This window comes from Antechinus flavipes, chromosome 2 (assembly GCF_016432865.1).
Source record: "Antechinus flavipes isolate AdamAnt ecotype Samford, QLD, Australia chromosome 2, AdamAnt_v2, whole genome shotgun sequence".
Taxonomy (NCBI): Eukaryota; Metazoa; Chordata; class Mammalia; order Dasyuromorphia; family Dasyuridae; genus Antechinus; species Antechinus flavipes.
Genome location: NC_067399.1, coordinates 312,218,008 through 312,242,906, shown reverse-complemented (window position 1 = coordinate 312,242,906; position 24,899 = coordinate 312,218,008). Strand labels below are relative to the sequence as shown.

The 24,899-nt window shown below is 32.5% G+C and overlaps 1 protein-coding gene across 30 annotated transcripts in view; it reads left to right on the top strand.

Moving 5' to 3' along the window:
* Positions 1-24,899, top strand: part of NRXN3 (neurexin 3) — a 2,067,316-nt gene that overhangs the window by 1,857,500 nt on the left and 184,917 nt on the right. For 19 of the 30 annotated variants that reach the window (XR_007950618.1, XR_007950617.1, XR_007950616.1 and 16 more), the window contains 2 exons: positions 13,300-13,389; positions 18,063-18,370. Coding sequence is in view for 27 of the 30 variants with exons in the window: in XM_051977488.1 (XP_051833448.1) it covers positions 13,300-13,389; positions 18,063-18,370 (398 nt within the window). In the remaining 3 variants the exon portion in view is untranslated. The remainder of the gene's footprint in view (positions 1-13,299; positions 13,390-18,062; positions 18,371-24,899) is intronic. The other 11 variants (XM_051977495.1, XM_051977490.1, XM_051977489.1 and 8 more) reach the window with 1 other exon arrangement.

The following is a 24,899-nucleotide window of genomic DNA, read 5'->3' as shown; positions in this document are numbered from 1 at the left end:
ATCACTTACGTATCCTGTTAGACAATACTTGAATTTAAGTCTTTCAGATTTCAGCTTGAATATTCTCCCAACTGTGTAACCTTGCCAAATAGGATTTAAAAGTAAAAATTTCATTTTCTTAACTTTCTGCAGTGCTTCCCTTAGAGTTGGGATAAGTAGTAAGAAGCTAATGCTAAAGAAGTGAGTTAATTGAGACAACCAACCCCTATTACTATGTTTTGGATATTTTGAGTATTGGAGATTCCATGTTGAAGTTTAGTTGGGCATAAAAAACTGAGTGAAACTCATATACATAATCCATTCACCTGTGTTCTTAAAAATGTAAATATAATTCTTCATGCACTCAGCAAATGTCCTGATAAATTTCTGTTAACAGCAGAATAGTAATACTACATAATACAAGCATAAAATGCTAAATAAACTTTGTAGTACAAGTCAAGTGCCCTTGCTTCTATTCAGCTAAGATAAGTTCTATTCATACAAAATGAATTCCTGTTTATCTAGAAAAATGCTTTTCTCCTTTTCTCTCTATCATTTACAGGTTTTCTAACTTTCTTCACAGTTTCTGATCCAACTGCTTCATTACATTCTCAAAACCATCAGATTTCTTCTTTAGTATTTCCCTATTTTGACACAAGTATTTATTATTCTCTATATCTTTCCTGTCCAGATTTTGTCACTTTTAATTTCTCCCAGTCTAGATCATTCTTAACCTACTGGCCAGAACTTTTAAGTTATACTTCTGTCTGATCTACCTCATGCTATATATCTGGGTTTTTTTTTTTTTTTTAACAAAGGGTATGCTGAGACTATACTTATCTTCCACTATCTGTATCTGTATTTTACGAAATCCAATAAGATATAGAGAAAAAAGTGTTGGAAGGAAAATCAGAAAATTGTGCTCCCAATTGGCTTTGTGAACTCAAGGAAGTCACCTTAAACCTCTGGATCTCCATATCCTCTTTGTAAAGTGAAGTGAGAGAGTACATGATTTCTAGATCCTTTGATCTATGACCCTTTGATTTATAAAACCATGGCTTGTCCATACCTCAGACTTGAAAGCTATTCTAATTATTTTTTCATGCTCTGGAATGCTACACAATTTATTCGATATCCAAAATGTTATTGTGTAAATAGTTTGTTTTAAATTAGATGGCTAGAAATGTTGTCTGAAGAAGAAAAATTCAACTAGTAAATCCAGATCATCAAACCATTTTATCTTTATATTGTTATATTTTTTCTGTCATGTTACGCTTGCTTTGGTTTTTTATTCAAATGAAATAATCAAAATATGTGTTTGATCTTTCTTATGCATATTTTTCCTTCATCTTGTTCCCAGAGTCTCCATATTGTTCCATATTGCTACTGCTTTCAGGCAAACAGTTGACCAGGGGGGATTTACAACTTGAATACAGAATGTTATTCAGATATCACTGTTTGCTGGAATCTCAGGGTTAGATAGAATTCTGCATAATTATAGCTCGCTTACCACAATCCTGATACTGATTTACTCTTGTTCGTGGGAAGGCAAGAGAGAATCAGAAACCATCAAAACCACCCACTTCCAAAAGTATAGATTAAAGAACTAAATTCCTATGGCAAAGAGCTAGAGACCATCCATATAAAGAGAATTGCACAGGCACAGTACCAATTCATCTTTAAAGGCAGCAGGGTGATGAAGGATGAAATTAGTATTGTGCCTTCATTATTACTTATTGTACTTTGCTGAACAGTCATCAAAAGTGAAGTGTCAGGACAGAATCCTTAGGTTATCTGGGTGAACAGAGATGTAAACCCTTCTGTGAACTCTGACTCAAGACGAATAATCAACAGTTGACAGTAATAACCAATAAAAAATGGAAGCATCAGGAAATTACACTCTTCCCTGCAATTCATCTCCTCAATCTAATTATCCTGTATACTTACTAATGCTATAAGTGCTATTTGACAAGACAGCATTGGTTCATCTATAGTTGTTTCATGAACTCAGGCAGATTGAGTCACTCAAGGGCCTCCTTTTAATCTCTTTTGGATCATTATTGCAAAGATGAAAGCAGATTTCTGAGAGGTGAAATTCAAAGGAATACAGCAATTAGAGATAGTAAGAGTACTAGGTCATCTAGTCCATTTCCCTGACCAGGTCAAAAATATTTCCTGTGATATAGATTTTAGTGATTTGTCTAGTTCAGTTAAAAAATGACACAAATGATATTTCCTTTTCTTTTTTTGAAGAATAGATTTCTTTGATTTCACCTACTCAGTTCCAATTTTTCTTTGTTCAGTTCAACTCTATCATTCACAAGAATGATAAGTGAAAAATATTGAATTATACCTATCAAATTTTCTTTATGGCCCCTTATAAAAATATAGTACCAGTAGCCCTCAGTTAATATCATTTATTAATTTTTTCCATAAATACTGACTTAGGCCAAGAAGGCACAAATAGTTCCATGGGAACTAAATAATTAAATGGGATGGGGAAGAGTGAGATAACCCTGAATCTGCACTTAACTGATACTATTGCTTGAACAATGTTTCAGGGAAATTAAGATCATTATTATGGATGTATTTATGACATCTGAATAATGTTATTGAAAAAATCTGTTGGGGCAATATTGGATAGATTTTGCCCATAGTTGCTTCTAAATTATGAGTGCCCACAAATCATTACCCAAAATATTCAGCAAATAAAGCTGTTTTTCTTGAGAAAACTATGAAATCCCTCCCTCATTAGTGACTAAAGTCATGAGCAGGGAACAACAATTAATGTTCTATTTATATTTTGTATTGTCAGGGCCTTATGCCTTAACTAGAGATGGTAACACATAAAAGTGTTAATTTAGCTTGGGTGCTAAATATAAATTGGAGAAAGTAATAAATTCTAGCAATTGTATACAGAGTATAGAAATATCTCTATAAAAATCCTACTGAACTGGTGGCCTTGACAGTACAAATGCAAATAAAATTAAAGCTCTTGAATAATTGTATTTTGGCATCATAAACATAATCATTAAATGTGGTATACTCAGCGATACATTGTATACATGTATAATGCACATACAGACACATATACATATATGTGTGTCCATTTATATATGTACATAATCTATATTTCTTGAATTGTCAGTGAAAATTTAGAGTTTAGTGTGCTTTTCCTTTTTAAAAAATTTTTTTTTTAAATTAACTTTATTGATGTCCTTTGTCTTAGAAGTCCCCTATGTCTATGTCTGTTATTGACTTTATTTATTCTCCAGAATTCACTGGTTTTTCTCATTAGGGTTAGTTCAATTTCCTTTAGTTAACTTTTTCATTTAGATTGTTGTACTCATTTTATTATTTTCCCCTCTTTTGGTTCTACTTATTTCTCTTTGTATTAGTTCATATATTCCCCCCCCCTTTTTATACTTTAGTCTATTGAGATTTTGAATCATCCAAGTGTCTACTTTCAGTTCTGTCTTTCAAGTTTGTTTTATTTTTTCTTAAAATTTGTTTTCTAACATCTTTCCTCGTATTTTTTTTTTTTTACTTAGGTATAATTCACTTTGTACTAGCAGTTCCCATTTTTTTTATCCTAAATGTGACTTTGGGTTCTAAAGTATAGATGGAAGCAAAGAATAGCTGTTATTTTGAAAAATGGCAACAATTTAATATGGAGATAGAAAAGTTATTTGGATAGGAGTGTTTTATTCCCAAAATCAAATCATTCCACATGGAGGAACTCCTTTCTACCTTTGAGCACTTAATTTTAATTAAGGAGAGATTGCATTTCATTGTCCATTCTGACCCTAACAACCACATGACCAAGGTGATGAGACCATGTTTTTCCTTAGAGAAACTAATTTTCCCTAGAAATTCCTGCATAGGGGAAATTTAATAAGTGAACTATCCACTAATCTCATATCGATAAGACTTTTCATCTCAAAATAGACCTTTCTGTTTCCATCAACCTATCTCAAAAATGGAAAAGGTTAGCTATCCCATAGTCTTTCATCACCTCATCCTATATGTCTCCACTATTAGCTGCTTGACAGAGGAAGGTAGTGAGACTATTCACCTTCCTGCTTTTTCCTTACTGTCTTCCCTTCAGAAGCTCTGCTCTCAGCTCCTTGTTCTGAACATCAAATGCCTACTCTCTGTGAATAGGGATGAAGAACAATTATGTTCCCAACTTTTGATTGTTACTAATTTTTTTCCTCCTTAGAATAGCTCTCTCTAACTCTCCAAGGCCTAAAGGCAATAATTACTCACATTCTATTCTCAGTATTGATTGGTATGGGAATTTTAAGGTGTTTCAGTTCTAATTTGGATTAGTTTACCCTTTTTAAGTAGCTGGTTGGTTCCTTCCTCTCATAAACTGGTGCTGGATTTAATACAGACATCTGATTAACTTAGTCTCCTTCAGCTCAGAAATCCTGAGCTTATCAATTGACTAGCCTCAGTCTCCCTAATTATTACAATTATAGGGGTGGGCCATCATTTCTGGGTCTTAGAAGTACTTCTGCATTCATAAAGATCTAGCCTTTTTTTTCCTTACTGAATCAGTAGAACCCTGATTCCAAATCTTTTGTCTTTCCAATATATAGACCCATCTTTACCCAGGATACCTGCCTCACCAATTCTTTTAGCTTCACCTCCCCCAAAATTATTCTTCCCTTTTAGCCAGAGTGGCACCACATGAATTCGTGAAGTAGCACCATGGTCACCTACACTGAGTACAAGCAATAATGAAAACCATCCAGAGTCTCTTTGATCTATTCAACCATAGTGTACCTGTTGTACCTCCAGCTTGTCAATCTCTGGTGTACAACTCTTTATAGAGTCCCAGGAAGGTTGTAGCCCCCAACTAACCTTATCCAAAAGATCTATTATGATAATTCCTTTCATTTCTCAAAATTATGTTAGGTCTCATTCGAAGTCTGGAATCCAAGATCCTTTCTAGTCTAAGGATTTGTTATCTCTTTACTGTGAAATAAGACATTTTAGAGTATTTTTCCCATTTTGTTTAACAAATGATAGGGAAATATTTTAACTCCTTTTACAATGTAGCATAGTTTATCATTTCCTCTTAAACTAAAATACTTGCATCTTTCAAAAGTGATTTGGTGGAGTTCTTATCTATGTTTAAATCTTTTCTGCGTGGCTTTTATAATTTCTTTGTCTTTGTTATTGTTATATGTTATTGTTATAGGAGATATCTCTCAAGTTAATAAAAGCCACAAGGTTTATTATGTAATCATATGGCTCAAATTTTCAAGATTAAGAATACAAGGCATTTGATTGTTTTGCTTTATTATTATTATTTTTTTAATAATGCCACAACCTTAGAGCTTTCTCTAGATGGTTTTTCCTCACCTCAAGTACAGCATTATTTATTGTTGTCTTTGGATGCTAAAGTTTTTTTTTTTTTTTTTTTTTTTTGTGAGAGTTCTTACAAATGGATAAATTTGAATTAATTTGCAAATAATGTTAAGTAATGAAGCAAAACTATAAAAAGTTATTCGATTCCCTAAATTTTGATTTTTGTACCATATTTTAATAGTATTGCATAAATTAAATGCAAAATTTTGCACTAAATGATATATGGCTGCTATTCAACAATTCCAGGTGGTTGAATTTTGGAAATTCCTTTAAAATGTCATGCCTTCTAAATGAAATTGATGGAGGTATAGATAGTTCTACAATCAATTGATCTTGATTGTATTGATCAAAGTCAGAAAGTAAAATTGTCTTTTCTATTTTTAGTGAACATTTCTTTTTTTTGTGAACATTTCAGTGTAATTTCAGAAGAACAGAAAAAAATCACTTTTATAATGTACTATATATTTGTTTACCTCATCATATGTAGTTTTTTTTTTTTCAAAATGTGTATGTATACATGTTTCAGATTTTTAAAACTACTGCATAGGAAAAGTCGAAAATAAATTCTAAAAGGAAAAATAGTTTCAAAGCAATTTTCATTTGGTATATCAGTTTCAGGTTGAAGCAAAATGTTTGCAGTTCTAGTGAATTACACATTAAAAACCATATTTGTCAAAGAAGCAAATGATTTAAACAAAATTCTCAAATTTGCAAATGATACAAAATTCAGAGTCACTACTACTATATTAAACAATAGAATTTGAGATTCAAAATTCTTTTGGAATGGTGGACTAACTATAAAATGTTATCATTTAATAGGGATACATGTAAAGTATAACTCTAGTTCAAAAAGTCCACGTATAAAAATACTTTGCCTTATGCCTATCTTGATACATCAAATGATGTACATGTTTCAGTTCACCGCATACATATATATATTCTGCAACTATATTTCCATCAATATTTAGATCTGTGTACATATATTGTACCACATAGGAGCAGAAACAGCCCTGACATGGGCATTCCCCTTGTTTAAGAAAGGCGAGAGAATCATAAAACATTTAAGCCATCCACCTTCAAAAATTCTGATTTTCCAGTTGAGGATCAGATAGAGATATTTTACAGCCACAGAGGCCAGTGTGAATCACTTAGAAACTATAAGTGAAAAGACTTTGAAGACAGTAATATACTAAATAAATGTATTAATTTTATATCTGTTGAAGTATTTAAACACCTAAATGTGAATTGTTTTATGCTTTGTTATTGAATTATACTGTCCAGACAAAGGGAAGTAATTTTTCTATTCATGGTTGACATTAGTTAGATTATACCAAGAATTTTGTGTTTAATCATTGGAGTGTGAGGTTTGATGAGATGGCTGATCTTCCCTCCCCAACTCCAATATTGTATGATTTTCTTACATTTAAATATATGTATTACTATGGCAACAGGAATTTTGAGTGAAATATGGAATATTGAGCATGATGTTATAAATCTTTATTTTCCAAACAAATCTTTCTTATTTTAGTAAAATATACTTGGTATATATGAGTATGTGCACACATAGAGAGAAATCGGAACATTTTCCCCCCAAGCAGATCCATCTTAATCTCAGAGGGAGAAGGAGAGAGGAAAAGGGAAAAGCAAAGGAGGAAAGTGAGAGGGAGAGGAAGAGAGATAATGCCAAAATAGCAATATGATTTTGTAACAGTTAAGAAATGAAAAAAAAATTTCTGAGAGGATTCTTGAAAGGATCAAGCCTTAGGTAGCTACAGACTATCTGTTAAGGTTTTAAATTGAAATGCCCTTTTAAAAAATCAAACACTAGAAAATAATTATATGGGGGGGGGTTGTTGTGTTTTTATTTTCTTTTTCTTTAAAAAAGTTTTCCAAACAGGTTTTTTTTTTTTTTTGGCATTTAAACACAAGAAAAGTAATCAGTTATCTTGAAAACAAAGTAGATCAGAGTCAGAAAGTAAAATGGTCTTTTCTATTTTTAGTGAATGTTTCAATGTAATTTTAGAAGAACAGAAAAAAATCACTTTTGTAATGTACACTACATCTGTTTACTTCATCATATGTAGTTTTTTTTTTTTTCAAAACTGAATTGTACAATCAAGAGTCAATGTTAAGCTTGTCATCTTGGAAAAAATTGCTTTAGGGTTTGTTTTAATATATTCTGGAAATTGCAGCAATTGAGAGAAGTTCAGAGGCAAGCAGTCACCTAGACCTAGCTTATAACAGACATTTTAATTTACCAGACTTAGTAGGGTGTCATTGAAGAGAAATTCCAGTAGAAATAAGGTTTAGGATCTGAAGGAAGGAGGAAAAAGGCTGGATTGGTCACAATGAGAGGACAAAACTAGTTAATTACTATGATGCTGTATTTTTTAAATTAAGCCATAAGTATTTAATAAAACAGCTCTTTAGAGCGACAGTAATTCAATTCAGAGTATCATCTTGAATTTATCAAATACCTTGTCAACTCTATGTCATTTGCTGAATCTGAATTTTTACATAAATGTTTGAGCTTTTGAGTACCAAATCAGGTGCCACATAGTAGCCTAATTTTGACTTCTGAGCTAGGAGTTAAATTTCTTAGCTTCCTCCCTATCACTTCACTCTAAGTATGATCTTAAAGTAATCATTTAGATTTTTATGTTTTTGTTATCTCTAGTAAACACAGATAACAAAATATAAAAGAATTTCCTAATGGAGGCAAGATTATATTTCTTCTTTTTGATGTGGTCCAAATAGCTTCCTTCTATCCTATGGTCACAGATTTCATCACTCACATTTGCCAAATAACTTGTAAATCAATGATGTTAGGAAGTAATTTGATATAGGTTGTGCATGTACAGTCATACAACGCACTTTTCCATATTAGAATTGTTCTGAAAGAAAAAAACAAAATTAAAAAAAATACAGGAAAATAAAAAGGGTTTTTTCTTTTGTCTTGTTAAGCACTTTTCCATATTAGTATTGTTATGAAAGAAAAAACAAATTTAAAAAATACAGGAAAATAAAGAAAGGTTTTTTTTTGTCTTGTTTTAAATATGTTTTAATTTGTAGTCAGACTCCATCAGTTCTTTCTCTGGAGGTAGATAAATATGTCCTTTGGAACTGTCTTAGATCATTGTCTTTCTGAGAAAGAACTCAGTCATTCACAGTTGATCATTGTACAATATTGCTATTACTATGAACACTGTTCTCTTGTTTTGTCCACTTCATTTTGTATCAGGTCATATAAGTCTTTCCAGGATTTTCTGAAACTATCCTGCTTGTCATTCCTTATAGAACAATAATATTCCATCATCATCACATAATACAACTTGTTCAGCCATTCCCCAACTAATGAGCAAATTTCTAGTTCTTTACGAACATCACACAAAAAGACTACTATAAATTTTTTTGGTAAAAAAAAAAAAGCCTCCTACCCCCTTTTTTGGGTGTCTTTGGGATATAGAGCTAGTTGTGGTATTGCTAGATCAACTAATATGCAGTTTTATAACGCTTTGGGAATAGTTCCAAATTGTTTTCCAGAATGTTTGGATCAGTTCACATACAGTTCAGCAGGCACCTGTTTTTGAAGGTGTTTTAAAAATATATTATATTACTTCATTTGTGAGACAGTGTGGCAAAGTCAACAGAACTGACCTTAGAGTCAGGAAAACCTGGGTTAAATATCACCTCTGATACATATTCTGTGAGTCTGGAAATGTCACTGATCTCTTAGTGCCTCAGACAACTCATTAAGATTCTAAATTGCAAAGAAGTTTCCAGTCAGCATTGTCAAAGTAATTTCCTCAGCAGGAATTCCCTAAACCAATAAAATTGTAGGTCCAGTCACTGTCCCTTGGAACAGGTAATTCAGACCTATTGTTATGTGGAAATTATTTTTTTTTCTGAAAATGTGTCCAGCCACACTACAAGAAGAGACAATATATCATCCCTTTCTGAAACATTGGAGATGAATTTTTACCATGCTACTAGGTTGCAAGATAGTCAATATATAGGTAATATGAGAATTTTTGTGTGTGTAAGGTTGACTTAAGATGACCCTAAAATACAATAAGACCATTTTTAACCATTAAGACAATGTTGGATGCCAGGGAAAAGAAACAAAATTTCTAATTAGCCTAAGATATGCTTAGACCATCTGAAAATAACTTACTCTCTATCACTTGATATTCACTCTATTGAGACATTCAACATGACAAAAATTTTTAGAGAATGAAACTGAGATATTGGAAAAATATGCAATGGCTACCTTCCATCATAATTGCTTTTTCCTTTCACATTATCCTATCCTTCATAACTTTAGTCAAAGTTTGAATAAAGAAAAACAAAGATATTTGATGTAATAAGTGAAACCATGTGTATGAGCCAGTTATGACATGATGGTCTCACCCCAATTTACTGATTATCAAAAATCCAAATTATAATTACCAAATATAAATATTATGGTATATAAGTCTCCAGGAGCTACGTTTTTATGTAACAGAAACCAATATTTCAAAAGTCATGATTTTTACTCCTGAATAAAGATGTCTGTATTATTTTTTTTAATGGCATAAAATATTGCTATCTATCTTAATCTTTTCCATGGCTTAGCTACCTCTGTTTTTTATCTTGCTGCCAAAGTATATGGAGATATGTTTGGTAATGGGAAATTTCTGTCTAAACTTCCTAGACTTTTCGTGCATTGACAGCAAAAGTTGTTACCTTCTTGTGTCTGATCACTAATACACATATTCTTCTTTTAATGACATGGTATTCATGATATCATTCTAATATTCAATTATAATTCATGGTATTCACGAGGCTATTCCTTGTTGAGAATAGTGTCACTTTCTGTGTTAACAATCAATGTCATTTTTACTTTAAATTCCATGTTGATTGCTTTAGAAAATGTATAACTAAATGTCATTATGAATTTAACAAAGATGTATTTGTATTTGATAAGGTTTGCACAGCTTTGCAAGTATTTCATGTGTGTATATGTATATTTGTATATTAAAAGGAATATTTGCTTTCCAATCAGTCTAGCAAATGGAGCTCAGGGCAAATGAACTCATTCTCATGCACATGTTTCTAACCCAGTTCTTCCTAATTATTAAGATAAATTAAAATAAAAACCAACAAGTTCATGAAAAGATACTAAGAGTGATGTTAATGTTGTAATTTAAACCAATTTGGATTTTCTAATGACCTTCCATCTTTCCTAATTTTAACAGTATGAAAGATCAAAATCATTAATATCATATAATGATATTCTTGGTGGTGGGAATCACCTTAAACATTTATTCTAAATTTTTTTTTAAAGTTGAGGTGGGGAAGAATGACTCTTTTTCTGATTCACAAAAAGGTCCCAGGTTGAATCTTAGCTATGCTGTCCTCCTAACATACACATTTAAACCAAGGCAATTGACCTTCTTTTTCATCTTTTTCCCATTTAGAATTGTCTTACTATGGCATTTTAATAATCTCAAAAAGGGTGTGTGGTGCAGAAAGGAAGTGGACATTAAAGGCGTTTAGAGGGAATAAATCAATGCCATTGCTAACTTTGATTCTTATTCCATATAGAGATTGTATCGTTTTCAAATTTGGTTGCCCTTGGATTTCAGTATCACCAACCCTATCCAACAAATTACCAGGAATCTTCAAATTCATATTTTCAGATGGATTTCCAGATTAATTTCCTAATGAGAAGAATTATGTTAATCAAAGTTTTAAAGATAGAAAGTAAGCTGTCTTTTTTTTTTTTTTTTAATTATTTAGAGTGTCTATTAGTGAGGCCAGTACAACTTGGAATCCTGATATAATAATCGTGGTTCCATTTTTTCGTCTATTTTGTTTGTGCATTTTGGTATGAGGTAAAGGAGGAACTTCAAGGTTTCAGAGTCCATGATAGCCCTTGCATTGTCAACAGAAGTGAAGATTTGGAATTAGCTCCTTCTAGTATGTTAGGCTATTTATTTTTCAGACATCTGAAATTTTGTTTTGTGTCTGGCATTCTTTGGGGTTAATTGACCTGAACATACATATAATCTGTCAGAATAGATCCATCATTATAGTAAGGATCATTATTGTAGGATGCAACATAATAGTCATTTTCTTACGGGAAAAAAAAAAAAAAAAACCGAAACAAGATTGCCTTGATTCAAATTTCAATGAAGTGCCAGTTGACTTTCATATTTTCTGGCAGAAATTACACCTTAATGAAAACTTAAAATAAGGATCTTTTGGTTCTCCTTCTTCATGAACATTATCATAGTACTTAGTACTACAGTGTTTCATGGGCTTGGCCATCCCAAGATAGCATTGTACATTATAGCCTGGAGAAAAAAGGACATATCTCTTATGTATGATTTAGTTCTTTTGTAAGGACAACCTCTCTTTAACCATTTAAGGAGTACTACTAATGTCCTCCTAAATGTACCTTATTTTTTTATTTTAGTGTTAACAAAATAATTGAATTATCTAATAACAAGAAGTGATTTAAAGAAGGATTAAATGGAGAAGTGACAATTTTCCTTTAAAAAGAAAAATAAAAACATTAGTAAATAAGCTTCATGTATTAATGTTATCATCTCAGCATGGAAAAATCTTAAAGATCTGCTTAAAGAAGGAATACAATAGTTACCCCTTTATTCAGAGACTTAGTCAACGAACTTGTTTCTATATTTCTCGATGTTTTTGGCCTATTTTCAGTCAGGGTTCTCACTTTTTAGTGCAGATGAGTTGTTGAAGTCTAAGAGGACTGCTGCAAATAATAAATTAGAAAAGGTATATAAAATACTAAATGATCTCTGCAAGATCTATTTTCAAAAATGATGCTTAATTTTTTTTTTTTTTAGTGATTTGAAGTTCATTTTATAAGTTTGTACTTCTCTAATTCTATGCTTTTGGTCTAGTTTAATTAGAGAAAAGTTCCAGAAGTGTTAACAACAGAGTCAGATACAGAAGGAAAAAAATGCTCTAAAAGAGCATTATGTTTCAACCTCATACTTAATTAAATGTTTTATACTTAGAAAAAGGCATTTATAATAAGCTCTGTGAATGAATGATTTTTTATGAAGGACTTCTTATAGGGAAAAAGAATAGCCTTTCTTTTTTAAGTGACCATATGGAGATCAATTTTTGTTTGACCAGTGCCTGTGAAATGAACGGAAAATACATTTTAGTGTGTTTTTTTTAAAATCACGATTAATTACTTTAGATCACCAATCCTTTTTTTTAAATATATGGAACATATTAATGGCCCTTTGAATATAGATCTATCAACATTACAATTAGCATGAGAGATGGAACTTTCATCACCTGATTTAAAACTTGTAGAATTATTTCTTATCAAAAAGTATATAACTATTAGATTCAAAATTCCCTTCCCTTAACCATCAGCTATCAAATCAAATTTCAAATAATGAATTGAGACCAATGAAGTAAGTGTCCTTAAATTTCCTAATTTTTTAGAAGATTATACTGGGAGAAAAGATGGCAGAAGGGACATAAGCAACTATAGGTCTCTGACTAACTTCAGATTTATCAACTGATTTAACAGTTACTGAGAGTAAATTTCATCCTCGGTAAGGGGAAATTTTGAGTCTTAAACCTATTCAGAGGCTAAGATGTGGAAAGTTCTGGTGGAATGAACATATTATTAAATGAATAGGCTTGCTGTCCATTTTCTTTCTGGGTTTTATTCCCCAAAGTATGACTGAGGACTGCCTAGTGAAGAACAATCTACTTTCAGATTTCTTATCCACGACCTTTTAGAATGTCAATCATAGGACAGAGTGGCTTCAACCCCACCTCTTATTAAAGATAAATTGATATCTATCGTTTAAAAGTTCATAAAAACCCAAAAAACCTAGGATGTTTTTGAATGATTTATTGACTTTTCAGATTGTTCTTTAAGCTGTTTTTTAAACTTTAAAGGCAACACTGATAATGAACGCTTCCAAATGGTAAAACAGAAAATCCCCTTCAAATATAACCGGCCTGTAGAAGAGTGGCTGCAGGAAAAAGGTAACCGTCATTAAAACTTTCATTTTAAAATCATTTGATTCTAAACCCTCATTTTTAAAGCCTGCAAATAAATGTTCCTTAAATGATAATCGCCTGCTGCATAAATGACTGTTTTAATTTTCATTATAATTTGTGTCAGCTTCCACCTGCCATATGTTGATAAATCATGCTATAATACATTGCCATTAAAATACAGTTAAAGGGACTAATATTTAAGATCACTCTCAGTGTAACAACCACAAACAAGAAATTCCAGGAACTTAAAAAAAAAAAAAGAAAAAGAAATGTATTATGGCAATTTAACCACTGCATGACGTTCTTTTTAATTTCTTTAAAATGATCTCTTATCACAGTGTTCTAAAAGTTTCAAAACTACCTGTTAAACTTGTATCTCATAGGGGCTGTTTTGGCTTTCCTCTCTTTTAAGTGTGGTTTAAAATGTCATGGCTTGAATTTTGTTTATAAAATGGTTGTAACATAATTAAACTGATTAAAACAAATGCTATAAGAACAAGATTTTTAAAACAATAACGAGACTAATTCACCAGGAGTTTGCTTTTAATGTAAACTTTGAGTAGCAAAAGCTCGAGTATGTTTATAGGTTTAAGGAGTCTTAGTTGCTGACCTTGAAAAAGAAAAAAATGACACTTTTGAATATGTGGTGTATAGGATGCATTCTGATCTCATATTTACAACTAAAGTACAAGTTGTTAAAAACAGATTGTAAAAGGACCAAGGTTCAAAAAGGCAAACAACATCCTTTGAATTGAGGGGGAATGGAGATGGGGAGGAAGAAGGAGATAATAATTATATTCTAACAAAAGAGGAGAACAGTAGAACCATTGTTAGTATATATTGTATTTTATAGAAGACTTACTAAAAGGTAGGGTATGACCTTCCAAAGAAGAAAATTTTCCATTTATAATGTCCAATATAAACATACATAAATCATACTTTTAGACCACAAGACCTCTCTTAAAATTTTGAGAGATTCACATATAAGTATATTATTAATTATTCAGCTGTATATGTGCATGGACATTGACACACACTCAAATGTATAACCAGATTATCATTTGAGAACTTTAAATTGAGTGGAAATTAATAGGATAAACTAATGGTGAAAATCCTTACTGAGACTCACCCATGTACCCTGTTTTTAACACATGTGGTCTAATTAAAAAGCTATAAGGATAACTTTAAAAAGCAAATAATTTTGTTCAGTAAATACAAGTTTATAAAGTCCCTTTAACATTAAAGACAGTGATTGCCTCACCTTTTTTAAAAGAAAAAAAAATTAGATGCATGTCTGAGTCTCATGTGCCTGAGAAAACTTTTTGTTCCTTGCTATTTTATTTTGGTAATCTTTTGTTTTACTTCATTGCCTCTTGAAATCTGAGTTTAATGGCATGCCAGGCATTTTCATTTCTGTAAACCATTATGAAATCATAACTTGGCCTGTAGTTCTTTTGATGCTAGTATTTTGTCATTAGACCAACAAAGAAAGCTGTTGAAGGATTAAAATGCAAAAAAGAACAAGGGGGTGGTGCCATGACTTGTTAATTGAGTTTGTATGGGTTAATAAATGCATAGGTAACTTAAGAAATTTATGCAAGCTATAGTTCTCTTGTATAATGATGTTATGCAATATAGAATGCATTTTGGACTTTCTGAAAAAGTAAGTGGTTAATGTTTATCATTCTCTTCATTCCTTACCTATCCTTTTCCCCCCACCTCCCTACTATCACCCTTTTCTCTTCAGGAATTATTTTAGAAACATGCCAGACAACCTTGAAAAGATAATAAGAAGGAGAGGGCAAAGATAGATTGGTGATTAGATAAAAACTATTTAGCATGGGTCTTAGGAGTAAGTACTGTCATGGAGAAGTGGGTTGTGTTAAAGGATTCCAAAGTTCATTTTCTGACTAGGATCTATTATTGAATAACTCTCTAACCTTAGACGAGCCACTTAACCTCTTTATAGCTTAGATTTCCCTTTTGAGAGGAGAAGAAATAATACTACATATTTCCCAAGGGTGTTTTGAGGTTTAATTAGTCTTTGTTTAACACTTACTATTGCTATGCAAGGACTTAATTTAACATGTGAACTTGATGGTCAAATGAGGTAAGAATAATTTCTAAACTGACAAGATTTGGGGGGAGGTGGTAGGAGGATTTGTATCTGCAAAAAATAAAAAAAAAAGTTCTTTTATAAATCCTGAATTGGTATAACATACACACTCTGGAGATACTGGTAAGACTGAGAAAATTAGGTTCAATTTTTTTCTTACTGTTTTAAATTACAGGGCCTAGAAAAGCCCAACCAACTAAAATAATATGATTCAGCAAAGATGTAAAATAAATAGGTCAGGGATTTAATATGGTTGTATTAGATTTCTTTTAATTAATTTTTTTAAACCCAAGATTCCCATATAGACATGGGTGAAAAAAGAACTACGGTTGAATCCAAGGAATAAGAATAAACATATTTAGCTTTATATTTAACTCTGATTAGCTTTAGAGACACTAGCAAATGGAGTTCTTATCTGACTAGCCTATTGAATGTATTTGCAGAATGGAGAAATAAATATGACTTAGGGAATTGTGACCAGAATCTCTACCATTCAAAGAAGTCTCTGCATCATATAAGACCAAGAGAATGAAGGGGAATAGAAGGAAAGGAAGATTGAGCATGGTCCAGAACCAAATATTTGGGTACAGAATTTTGGGAGTATGTTAAGGGCAGAGAAGGGGGAGTTCAAGGGTATAAAAGGCTTCACTTGAGAATAGGATAGAAATTATTTCTTGAAATGATGGAGGGTGTGAAGAATTTTACCCTTGAATGTCTTCTTTGACCACAAAGGAATGGTTTACAATCAGCATAGGAAAATAGGATGTAGGGTCATTGGTAATGGAATAGTGAAAAAATCAGATAGTCCTCTATATTTGTTTTTCTTCCCTATATGTTAAAATCACATCCAAATTCAAATTTCACAGAATTCTGCTACATACAAGTTAAGACAAGTTTATCTCTAGGTAATATCTAGAATAGAGCATTGAAGAGAAAGTTACTATTGCCAGGTTGGGTGGTTCAGACTCAATTACAATTCAATATAATAAACCTTTATTAAGTACTTACTATGTGCCAGGCACTTTACTAAGTACTGGTAATACAACCTTATGGATTTTTTTTCTCAAGGCAAGACCTAGAAATGAGAAATAGAAAACTAAACATTTTCAGTTATAGTCAGAATATGGCACCTAATAATAATATATGAGATTTGTTTTGATAACACCCCTGAGCTCTGACTAGCTCTGCTATTGTTAAGACCAATATATTCCTATATTTCTACAGAGAAGGAAATAATTATCCTCTTATCTAAATGCTTCAACAAGTTCTAGTTCTGACAATTTCTTAGATGTGAAGAGAGCTAGTATTTATGAATCAAGTCACTGGAAATTTGTGTTCTATTATTCTAAGAATATAAACTGTAGTGAAGTCACCATTTTTCACTAGTATAAGAAGTTTCTGATTAAGAAGTTCCCTATTCTGATGGAATCACAGGAATGGTTTAGGGAAGAAAATACTTTGAGAACTTGTTGAACTCATGTTACTATAGAGAAGCCATAGTACGTGATAGAGGATACTCATTAGCATTTTTAGGTGGGATTAAAAGGCAAGAGATGGCTAAAATGATTATGAGGTGACTTTTTCAACTCAACACTACTGGATCCTCATCCTAGGAATCACATTTCTAGTAAGAAATAAAAACTAAAAATAGTCATGAGAAAAGTCCCCAATACCCTTTACCTCTCTGCAATCCATTCACTCCATTTTCCTGACACTTTTATTCACTGCTTTAATTGACATTATCTATTTTTAAGGTCATAGAGTTGAGTTCTAAGTCAATTTAATACCCTTATCTTCCTGTGAACATAGCTCATGTCTTCTTCTTTGTATATTTTAGGCCACAATAAATCAGAATTTCTATAATTTCTTAATAAGAAAAGTAGAATGATGTAATGAATTTTTGTTAAACTCTATGATGAATCATGAACCAAGAGAATACAAAGAAATAACATATTTACTCTTCAGATGGCTCTGAGTTTTCATGAATTTAAATCTTTACTGAAATAAACTCAGATTCTAAATTTATCTGAATTTTTTTCAATTTGAGCTTAGTTTCAACTATCTTTTTGATAACTCCTGTGACCTGTATAAGATATATATATATATATATATATATATATATATAATTTATATTTCTATAAAATACTTCATGTAATTTCTTATTATTCTTTGGTTTTCACCTAATTTTGGAATTTTTTATGACAGTTATGATTATTTACCCAGAAAGAATGCATGCCCACCCATAGATCAGAAACCAAAATATCTCCTTCCTTAAAAGGAAATGGTAGGAAATATTTATTGTCCCAGTGGACTCAGACTCTTAGCTAGTCAGCAGAAGAGCTAATTACAGCATGAAGTACCTTGGCAGTGACTTCAGGACAATAGTTTGCAGTATTAAATTTCTGTAATCCAATTTTCTCCCTTTCCCCCTCCCAATTCTTCCAGGAAACCTTTTTTGACCTTCAGTCCATTTCTATCAGGTAAGATAATAAGGAAAAATATGTATAGAAATAATCCTGTTTCCTCCACCCAACCCCACTAGGCCGGCAGTTAACCATCTTCAACACTCAGGCGCAAATAGCCATTGGAGGAAAAGACAAAGGACGTCTCTTCCAAGGTCAGCTCTCTGGTCTCTATTATGATGGCTTGAAAGTTCTGAACATGGCAGCTGAGAACAACCCTAATATTAAAATCAATGGTAGCGTCAGGCTTGTGGGAGAAGTACCATCTCTCTTGGGGACAACACCTACAACTTCCATGCCACCAGAAATGTCTACAACTGTCATGGAAACCACCACTACAATGGCAACCACCACTACTCGAAAGAATCGCTCCACAGCCAGCATTCAGGTAGGTCAGATTCCTTTGTCCATATCATGCCAATTTGTATTTGTTGTGTTTTGGAACTTGTGGGTATTCTGGTCAATGGAGCTCTGCAGATTGATGACTGAATTACAATGTTTCTGGGAATTTTGCCTCTAAGATTCTCATATAAACAATTCCATCAGTGGAAAAAGACAGTCATCATGAAGAAAGTTATAAAAGTCTTATGGCACACATGGGTTAGTATCAATATCATATTTTTCATTGTAACCATAGTACTGTTATTCAAAATGATCAATGGACAATGCTTTCAGCATGAAATTCTCCCTCAACTAACTTTATTGCCCAATTTTTGCAAATCACAAAAAGGGTAAAGAAGACAAGGGAAATTTATTATTGTCTGGATTGTAGATCACAATTTAGTTCAGTTTACATCTTCAACATGACTTTTTTAAAAATATGAATTTTTCATCACTGAAGAAATGGGCACTGTTAAATCAAGGACAATTTGTGCCAGAGGCAAAACTAATCCTTGAGGAATGTAGCTTTCATTATTGCTATTGAATTAGGATTAATCATTTCTCCCTCTGCTACATTTTGGATTTCTTTTGCTTGGAAAATAATCTAAGTTATACATGAGAAGGAAATGTGAAAATCTTGGGTATAACTATGCTGAGTGTTCTTGGTAGGGTCATTGTACTTTCTTTTATTTATTTGAAAATAATTATGGCAAAGCTAAAGTTTAAAGCTCAGTTGATTCCCTTAGCATTTTATAAATTTCATCAATTGGGAGTAAAAGGTTAATTGATTTATTAGAATCAAATACATTGACATAAAATAAAAAGTTCCAGCCACTTGTAGGGACATTGTCCCTAGTCTAGTTAGTGTTTGTAGAAAATTCAATAACTCAGGGCTTCTCTGGAGACCAGCTGAGTCCAATTTTTGACATCACCTTTTCATTAATTTTGGTGGACATGGTGAACCCAGAATGAGACACTAATTAAGCAGCTGGTGATTTTGTTTCTTGTACAATAAAGACTATGTGACCAAGGTAAGAATGATTTTTCTTCCTTATCTGAAGGTGAAAGACAGCTTGCAGAAAGATCCTAGCTAAAGGAACAATTTTAATATGGACTTCAAGTATTGGAAGATCAGATTTAAATGCTTAGGAAAAGCTATTAAGATCAGGTCTTTTCTGGACACATGTGCTGACATATGTGTACATACTTTCAATGCATATTCCCACAAATATTTTACTTTTCTACTGATATTAAAGCAATAAATCCTGACACTTTGGTCTTCTCACTGAAAGGATGATAAAAGGCAATATGTATTTCTATTATGACTCCCTGTAGCTTGAGAAAAGTCCATTTTATTGTTGGTAGAGAAGGATTGTTCTTTTGGTATAAGTCTTGGAAGAGTTGTTTTGTTTCTGTCAGAATACATTGTCTTAGCTCTGTGTGAAGCAAAGAAACAAATGACATTTCTAAGAAATAACTAATCTCACAGTCCCTTCAAAGGCCAAATACCCACTGACCTCAGTAAGACTTACTACTGTCCTCAGGGATTAGACAGAAACAAACAGGGTCTCTTGGTATGCCCTTTGGAGGATAACTATATTACTAAAAACAAATCTGGGTGCCTACCAAATGGTTCCCCCAAATATGTGAAAGACAGGGCCTCTGGGGAAGGAAATACAGAAAATCACTATGCCAAAACAGTGCCAATGATTCCATGTCAGGAATCTGTGGATTTGTTTTTATACAAATATTTTGATAATTGTATTTGAATGTAATTAGTTTTCTTTCAATCTTTTGTTTATTCTGAGAAGTCCATAAGCTTCATTAGGCTGTCAAAGGAATCCATGAACTCTCTTCTCCCAAACATAAAAAAAATCAGGACTTCAGGGATATATGATTTGTGGTATGTGATGTGAGGTATGCCTTCACAACTGCAATGCAATCTTTCAATTTAATATCTCTAGGAAACTCTGGGCAAAAAATAATCATGATCTGATGTCCTGTTTTCTGAAAATGAAAACTTATCTAGAAGTTACTTATCTAAAATGGTCTCCAGTTGACTGACACATAGTCCATTACTCTAGTCTGTACTCAAAACTTTTCCAGGTTGTTAGGATCTTTCAGAGAGGTACCCCATTGTCATGATCAGAAATTCAGGATCATTTTCTTGCCATGATGAAACATTGTAGGAAAAGGGATTCAAGGCCAACGTGATTCTAGTACAATAGAAATCAATCATCTTAGCAGAAGCATGTCATAGGAAGCTAGAAGAACCTTAAAAGTGATCCTGTACATTCCACTCATTTTAAAGATGAGAACACTGAGTCACATAGAAGTCACAGGCTTTGCTCAGAGTATTAAATAAGTAGAAGAATCAAGATTTGAAATGAGTTGCTCTGACTTCCAGTCTAAAATTCTTTCCACTAAATTGTGCTATCTGTCTAAATGGACAATGGGAAAAAGCCTTTTATAAATCTTTTATTTTTTGGTACATATTTTCTTTTTTCCTTATAATAATAATAATTGGCTTCTATCTAAACATTTTCCTTCACTTTCATTATGAATATAAAAATAAATGAAAAAGTTGTTAAGATTTTCCGCTTTTAAGGATATCTAAATACATGTTCACAGTAATACTAGAATGCACAGAAGCATGAAAGAACAAAACAATTATCAATGTAAAAACCAGGCAATCAATTATTTAGCATTTATGTGTCTGTCACTATGCTAGATGCTATAGTTAAATGTTTAGTTCCAAAACCATGTCAAAATAATTTTAATAGCTACTATTTATATTTTAATGCTTTTGATTTTATACAGTATTTTACAAATATTATCTCATTTGATTCTCACAATAATCTTGTAAGGTAGATGCTGTTATTATTTCCATTTTACAAATGAACATACTGAAGTAGATAGAGTTTAAGTAGCTGGCTCATAGTCATAGATCTAGTAAGTGTCTGAGGCTGGATTTGCACTCAGTTCTTCTTAAGTCCAGTTCCATTGCTCTTATCATCTGCTTCAAAAAAGTTAGATACTAAAATATTTAAAGCAAATTCAGGAAAGAAGCAGTGTCCATTTTGAAGGAGGTGATCACCTCATTGTACTCTACCCCACCTAGTAGATATGACCATTTCCTGTCAAAATTATTTTTAAAAAATTATTGGTAAATTAGGTATAGCCATAGATAATAACCAAGACATAGAGTTCATGACTTTAAACAGGAGGATCTATTGAAAGAACTGAAGATGAGAAGTAATTGAGGGAAGGATAATAAATAATTTTTAATGTAATGCAAAGAGGCATTAGATTTCATCTGATTGACTTCAGAAGATTGAAGTAGGAACAGTGTGTCAGATTTGTAGAGAGAAAAATTTTGGTTTGATTTGCAAAAGAAACTTTCATTAGAAGGCTCTCTTAATTGTTATTAGAGCTATCCAAAAACTGGAATGGGCTGCTTTTGGTAACTAGAAGTTCTTCATTGTTATAAATCTTCAAGTAAAAAACCAAGTGAACACTTCCTTCTTGGAGAAATTCAAGAATTTCACAAAGGAAGCATTCTATCAAAAGGAATTTTGTTCACACGATTTCTTTCAAGGTACAAGAAAATCCACTGAAGCAACTAAACTTATTAAAAGCACATTATTTTGCTGGAAAAAAAGTTTCATCTGTCATTCTTGCTCCTTCCAATAATGAACAACTATGTTTTGTTTTGTTTATCACAGATTAAGGGAATTCTCAATGGATATTGGCAACTCAAATGTTCTTACGGTTTTATTGTGAGAGTTGTCTGGCTCATTTAGAGTCAAGTTAGTTGTCCACAGTCCAAAAAAGGAGTATGTTTCAAAGGCAGGACTCGAATGCAGATCTTTCCTCACTTTAGGACTCTATCCTGGGCTTCTGTCTACTAAGCCATATTCCCTTTTTCTCTAAAGAAAAAGCAATATAACAAAGAAACATTCAGTGATTTTTCAGTAATGTCCATCTCTCTATGTCCCCTTTTTCTTCGAAAAGATACTGAAGTGTTTTGCCATTTCCTTCTTCTGTACATTTTATCTATGAGAAAACTGTGACAAACAGATAAATGACTTGCTCAGGGTAATACAGTGTCTGAGACTGGATTTGAACTCAGGAAATGAAGAAAGGAGGCTGCAATATTAAGGCTAGTTTAGAAACAACAGCTGAGAAAATAGCACTTTCTTTGGTTTTATGTGCTGATTCTTTAAAGCCCCAACAACAGAGAAAAGCTACATTTATTAGCACTTTTGGCAGCAGTTGAGGTCTTCCTAGTACTATAGCTTAATTGTACAGTCTCACCAATTGTGCTGACACTGGGATCCTTGGAAGGAGATTACACTCAGAATTGGTGATTTGAGCTTTCACTCCCTTGATGACAACATCTCTCAGAAATTAACATCTCAGTGATCCCCCAGGCATCCTAGTACCACCCTAATAGTCATTGACTCATCTTTTAGATTGAGGCCAGCTAAATTCCCCTGGCACCCACTCATCATTTTGGGTTTTTCTATATTAGGAGTTGGCAAGAATGAAAGGCAGGAGCTTTTTCAGACTGTAATGGAGTTCCTATAGTTAGGGTTTTTTTTTTTTTTAATGCTTCCAGATGAGAGAACAGGCTTGCAAAAAGACTGGTTTCCATGTTAATTAATATTGTTGCCTTGGGATGCTAGATTGACTTGATAACAATTGCATAATCGAACAGTGTGATCTATCTATAACACCATTTATAACCATTCCTAAGCTTTTAGATCATTGATTCTGTGTTCTGTGCCAATGTACAGTAGAATCACACTGACATTCACCCATGCTGCCCAATATCAGAAAACTGGAAGAAAATCACTCTATTCTGCTTGAGTTAGGATTATGCGAATTATCATTTAAAAAGAAAGATTTTTAAAGGATTTTGATTCCAACTTGAATTTACTGAACTTGGGTGTTGAAAGTTTTAAGGAGAATTTGTGTGTGTGTGTGTGTGTGTGTGTGTGTGTGCGTGTGTGTGTGTGTGTAGTTTTGCTGGCTTTATAATACTGGTATCTAGAAAAAACATTCTCAGGGGAATAAAAGTTCCCTGGGTGTGGTTAAAGAATCAGGGTAATGGCAATTGCTCTTCACTGAAAAGTTATGTGTGTTATATAGACTGATCAATCTTAATTGGCTATTTCTAGATCTGGCCATTGAAAGAACTTTTCCTGGTTGTTACTTATTAAAACAATAAAAGTTGAATTTAATCTGAATAATGAGACATTTTAGGTATTCTGATAAAAAAAAGCTCTAATTAAGAAGTCAGGAGGTACCAAAGAAAAGAAGTTCCTTTGAGTAATTCCAGATTCACTTGGTGAATTAGTCTGATTCTAAATTTCAAGGAATAGAAACACAATAATACCAAGGTTTTATTTGTAATATGCAAATTACTGATGGAAAACTCAATAAAAAAGGATACAAGTGGGAGCAGCTGGCTAGAGCAGTAGATAGAGCACCAGCCCTGAAGTCAGGAGGACCTGAGTTCAAATCTAGCCTCAGACACTTAACACTGCCTAGCTGTGTGACCCTGGGCAAGTCACTTAACCCAATTGTCTCAGCAAAAAAAAAAAAAAAAAAAAAAAAGTAGGAAACAAAACAAAACAAAAGGATACAAATAAACTTGTTCCCACATCACTGACCATCTTGATTCCTGTGTTCAGTCTTTTTGGGGGAGAGGGATATGGAGAACAAAGTTATGCACATTACCACAGCCTGGGCTCTATACAGGAATATACAGATTTAGAGATAGTCAGTCCAAGGTTATTAGGGTACACAGTAAACTTAAATAAATAAAAAAAAAAGGCTTTTACACACAAGTCAACTGATTTTAAGGACAATCTCAGTACCTGCTAACATCCTGGTCATAAATTGATATGATTAATATAAACATAAGGGTTAATATAATGTCTCAGGTGTGGCAACTATACTATTGGTTTTACCAATCTAGCTATTTCTATGTACATGTTCTCCTCCTAATTCTAATACAAGAGATCCAGCCTAATTAATCTTCCTCACATATTCCTTAGTATGCCTGATACCCTCTTGTCTGTAGTCACTTGTATTTGAGGAACACACCTGTCCCAGCCTGTGCTTGGATATAACAAACCTCCATGTTGAATGAGTTCCCTTGTGAATATGTTAGTTATAGTGATGAGAAGAGGAGCAATTTTCCCATTTATTAAATAATCCCAGCATTATCCAGAATAGAATTAAAGAATCTGAGAGTAAACCTGAATTTTAAAAATTATTTTTATTAATTGGAATGACAAAAACCTATTCAATACCTTTATAAGAAATAGGAATAGTAAACCAAAACAAAATCTTGTATTATTCATTTCTAAAAACATAGGTTGTATCTTGAATCCATCACCTCTTTGTTAATTATAGATAGCATGTTTCATCATCAGTCCTTTGTAATTTTGGTTGGACTTTGTATTGTTCAGAGTTCTTGAAACTTTCAAAGTTATTTGTCTTTACCATGTGGTTATTAATATATA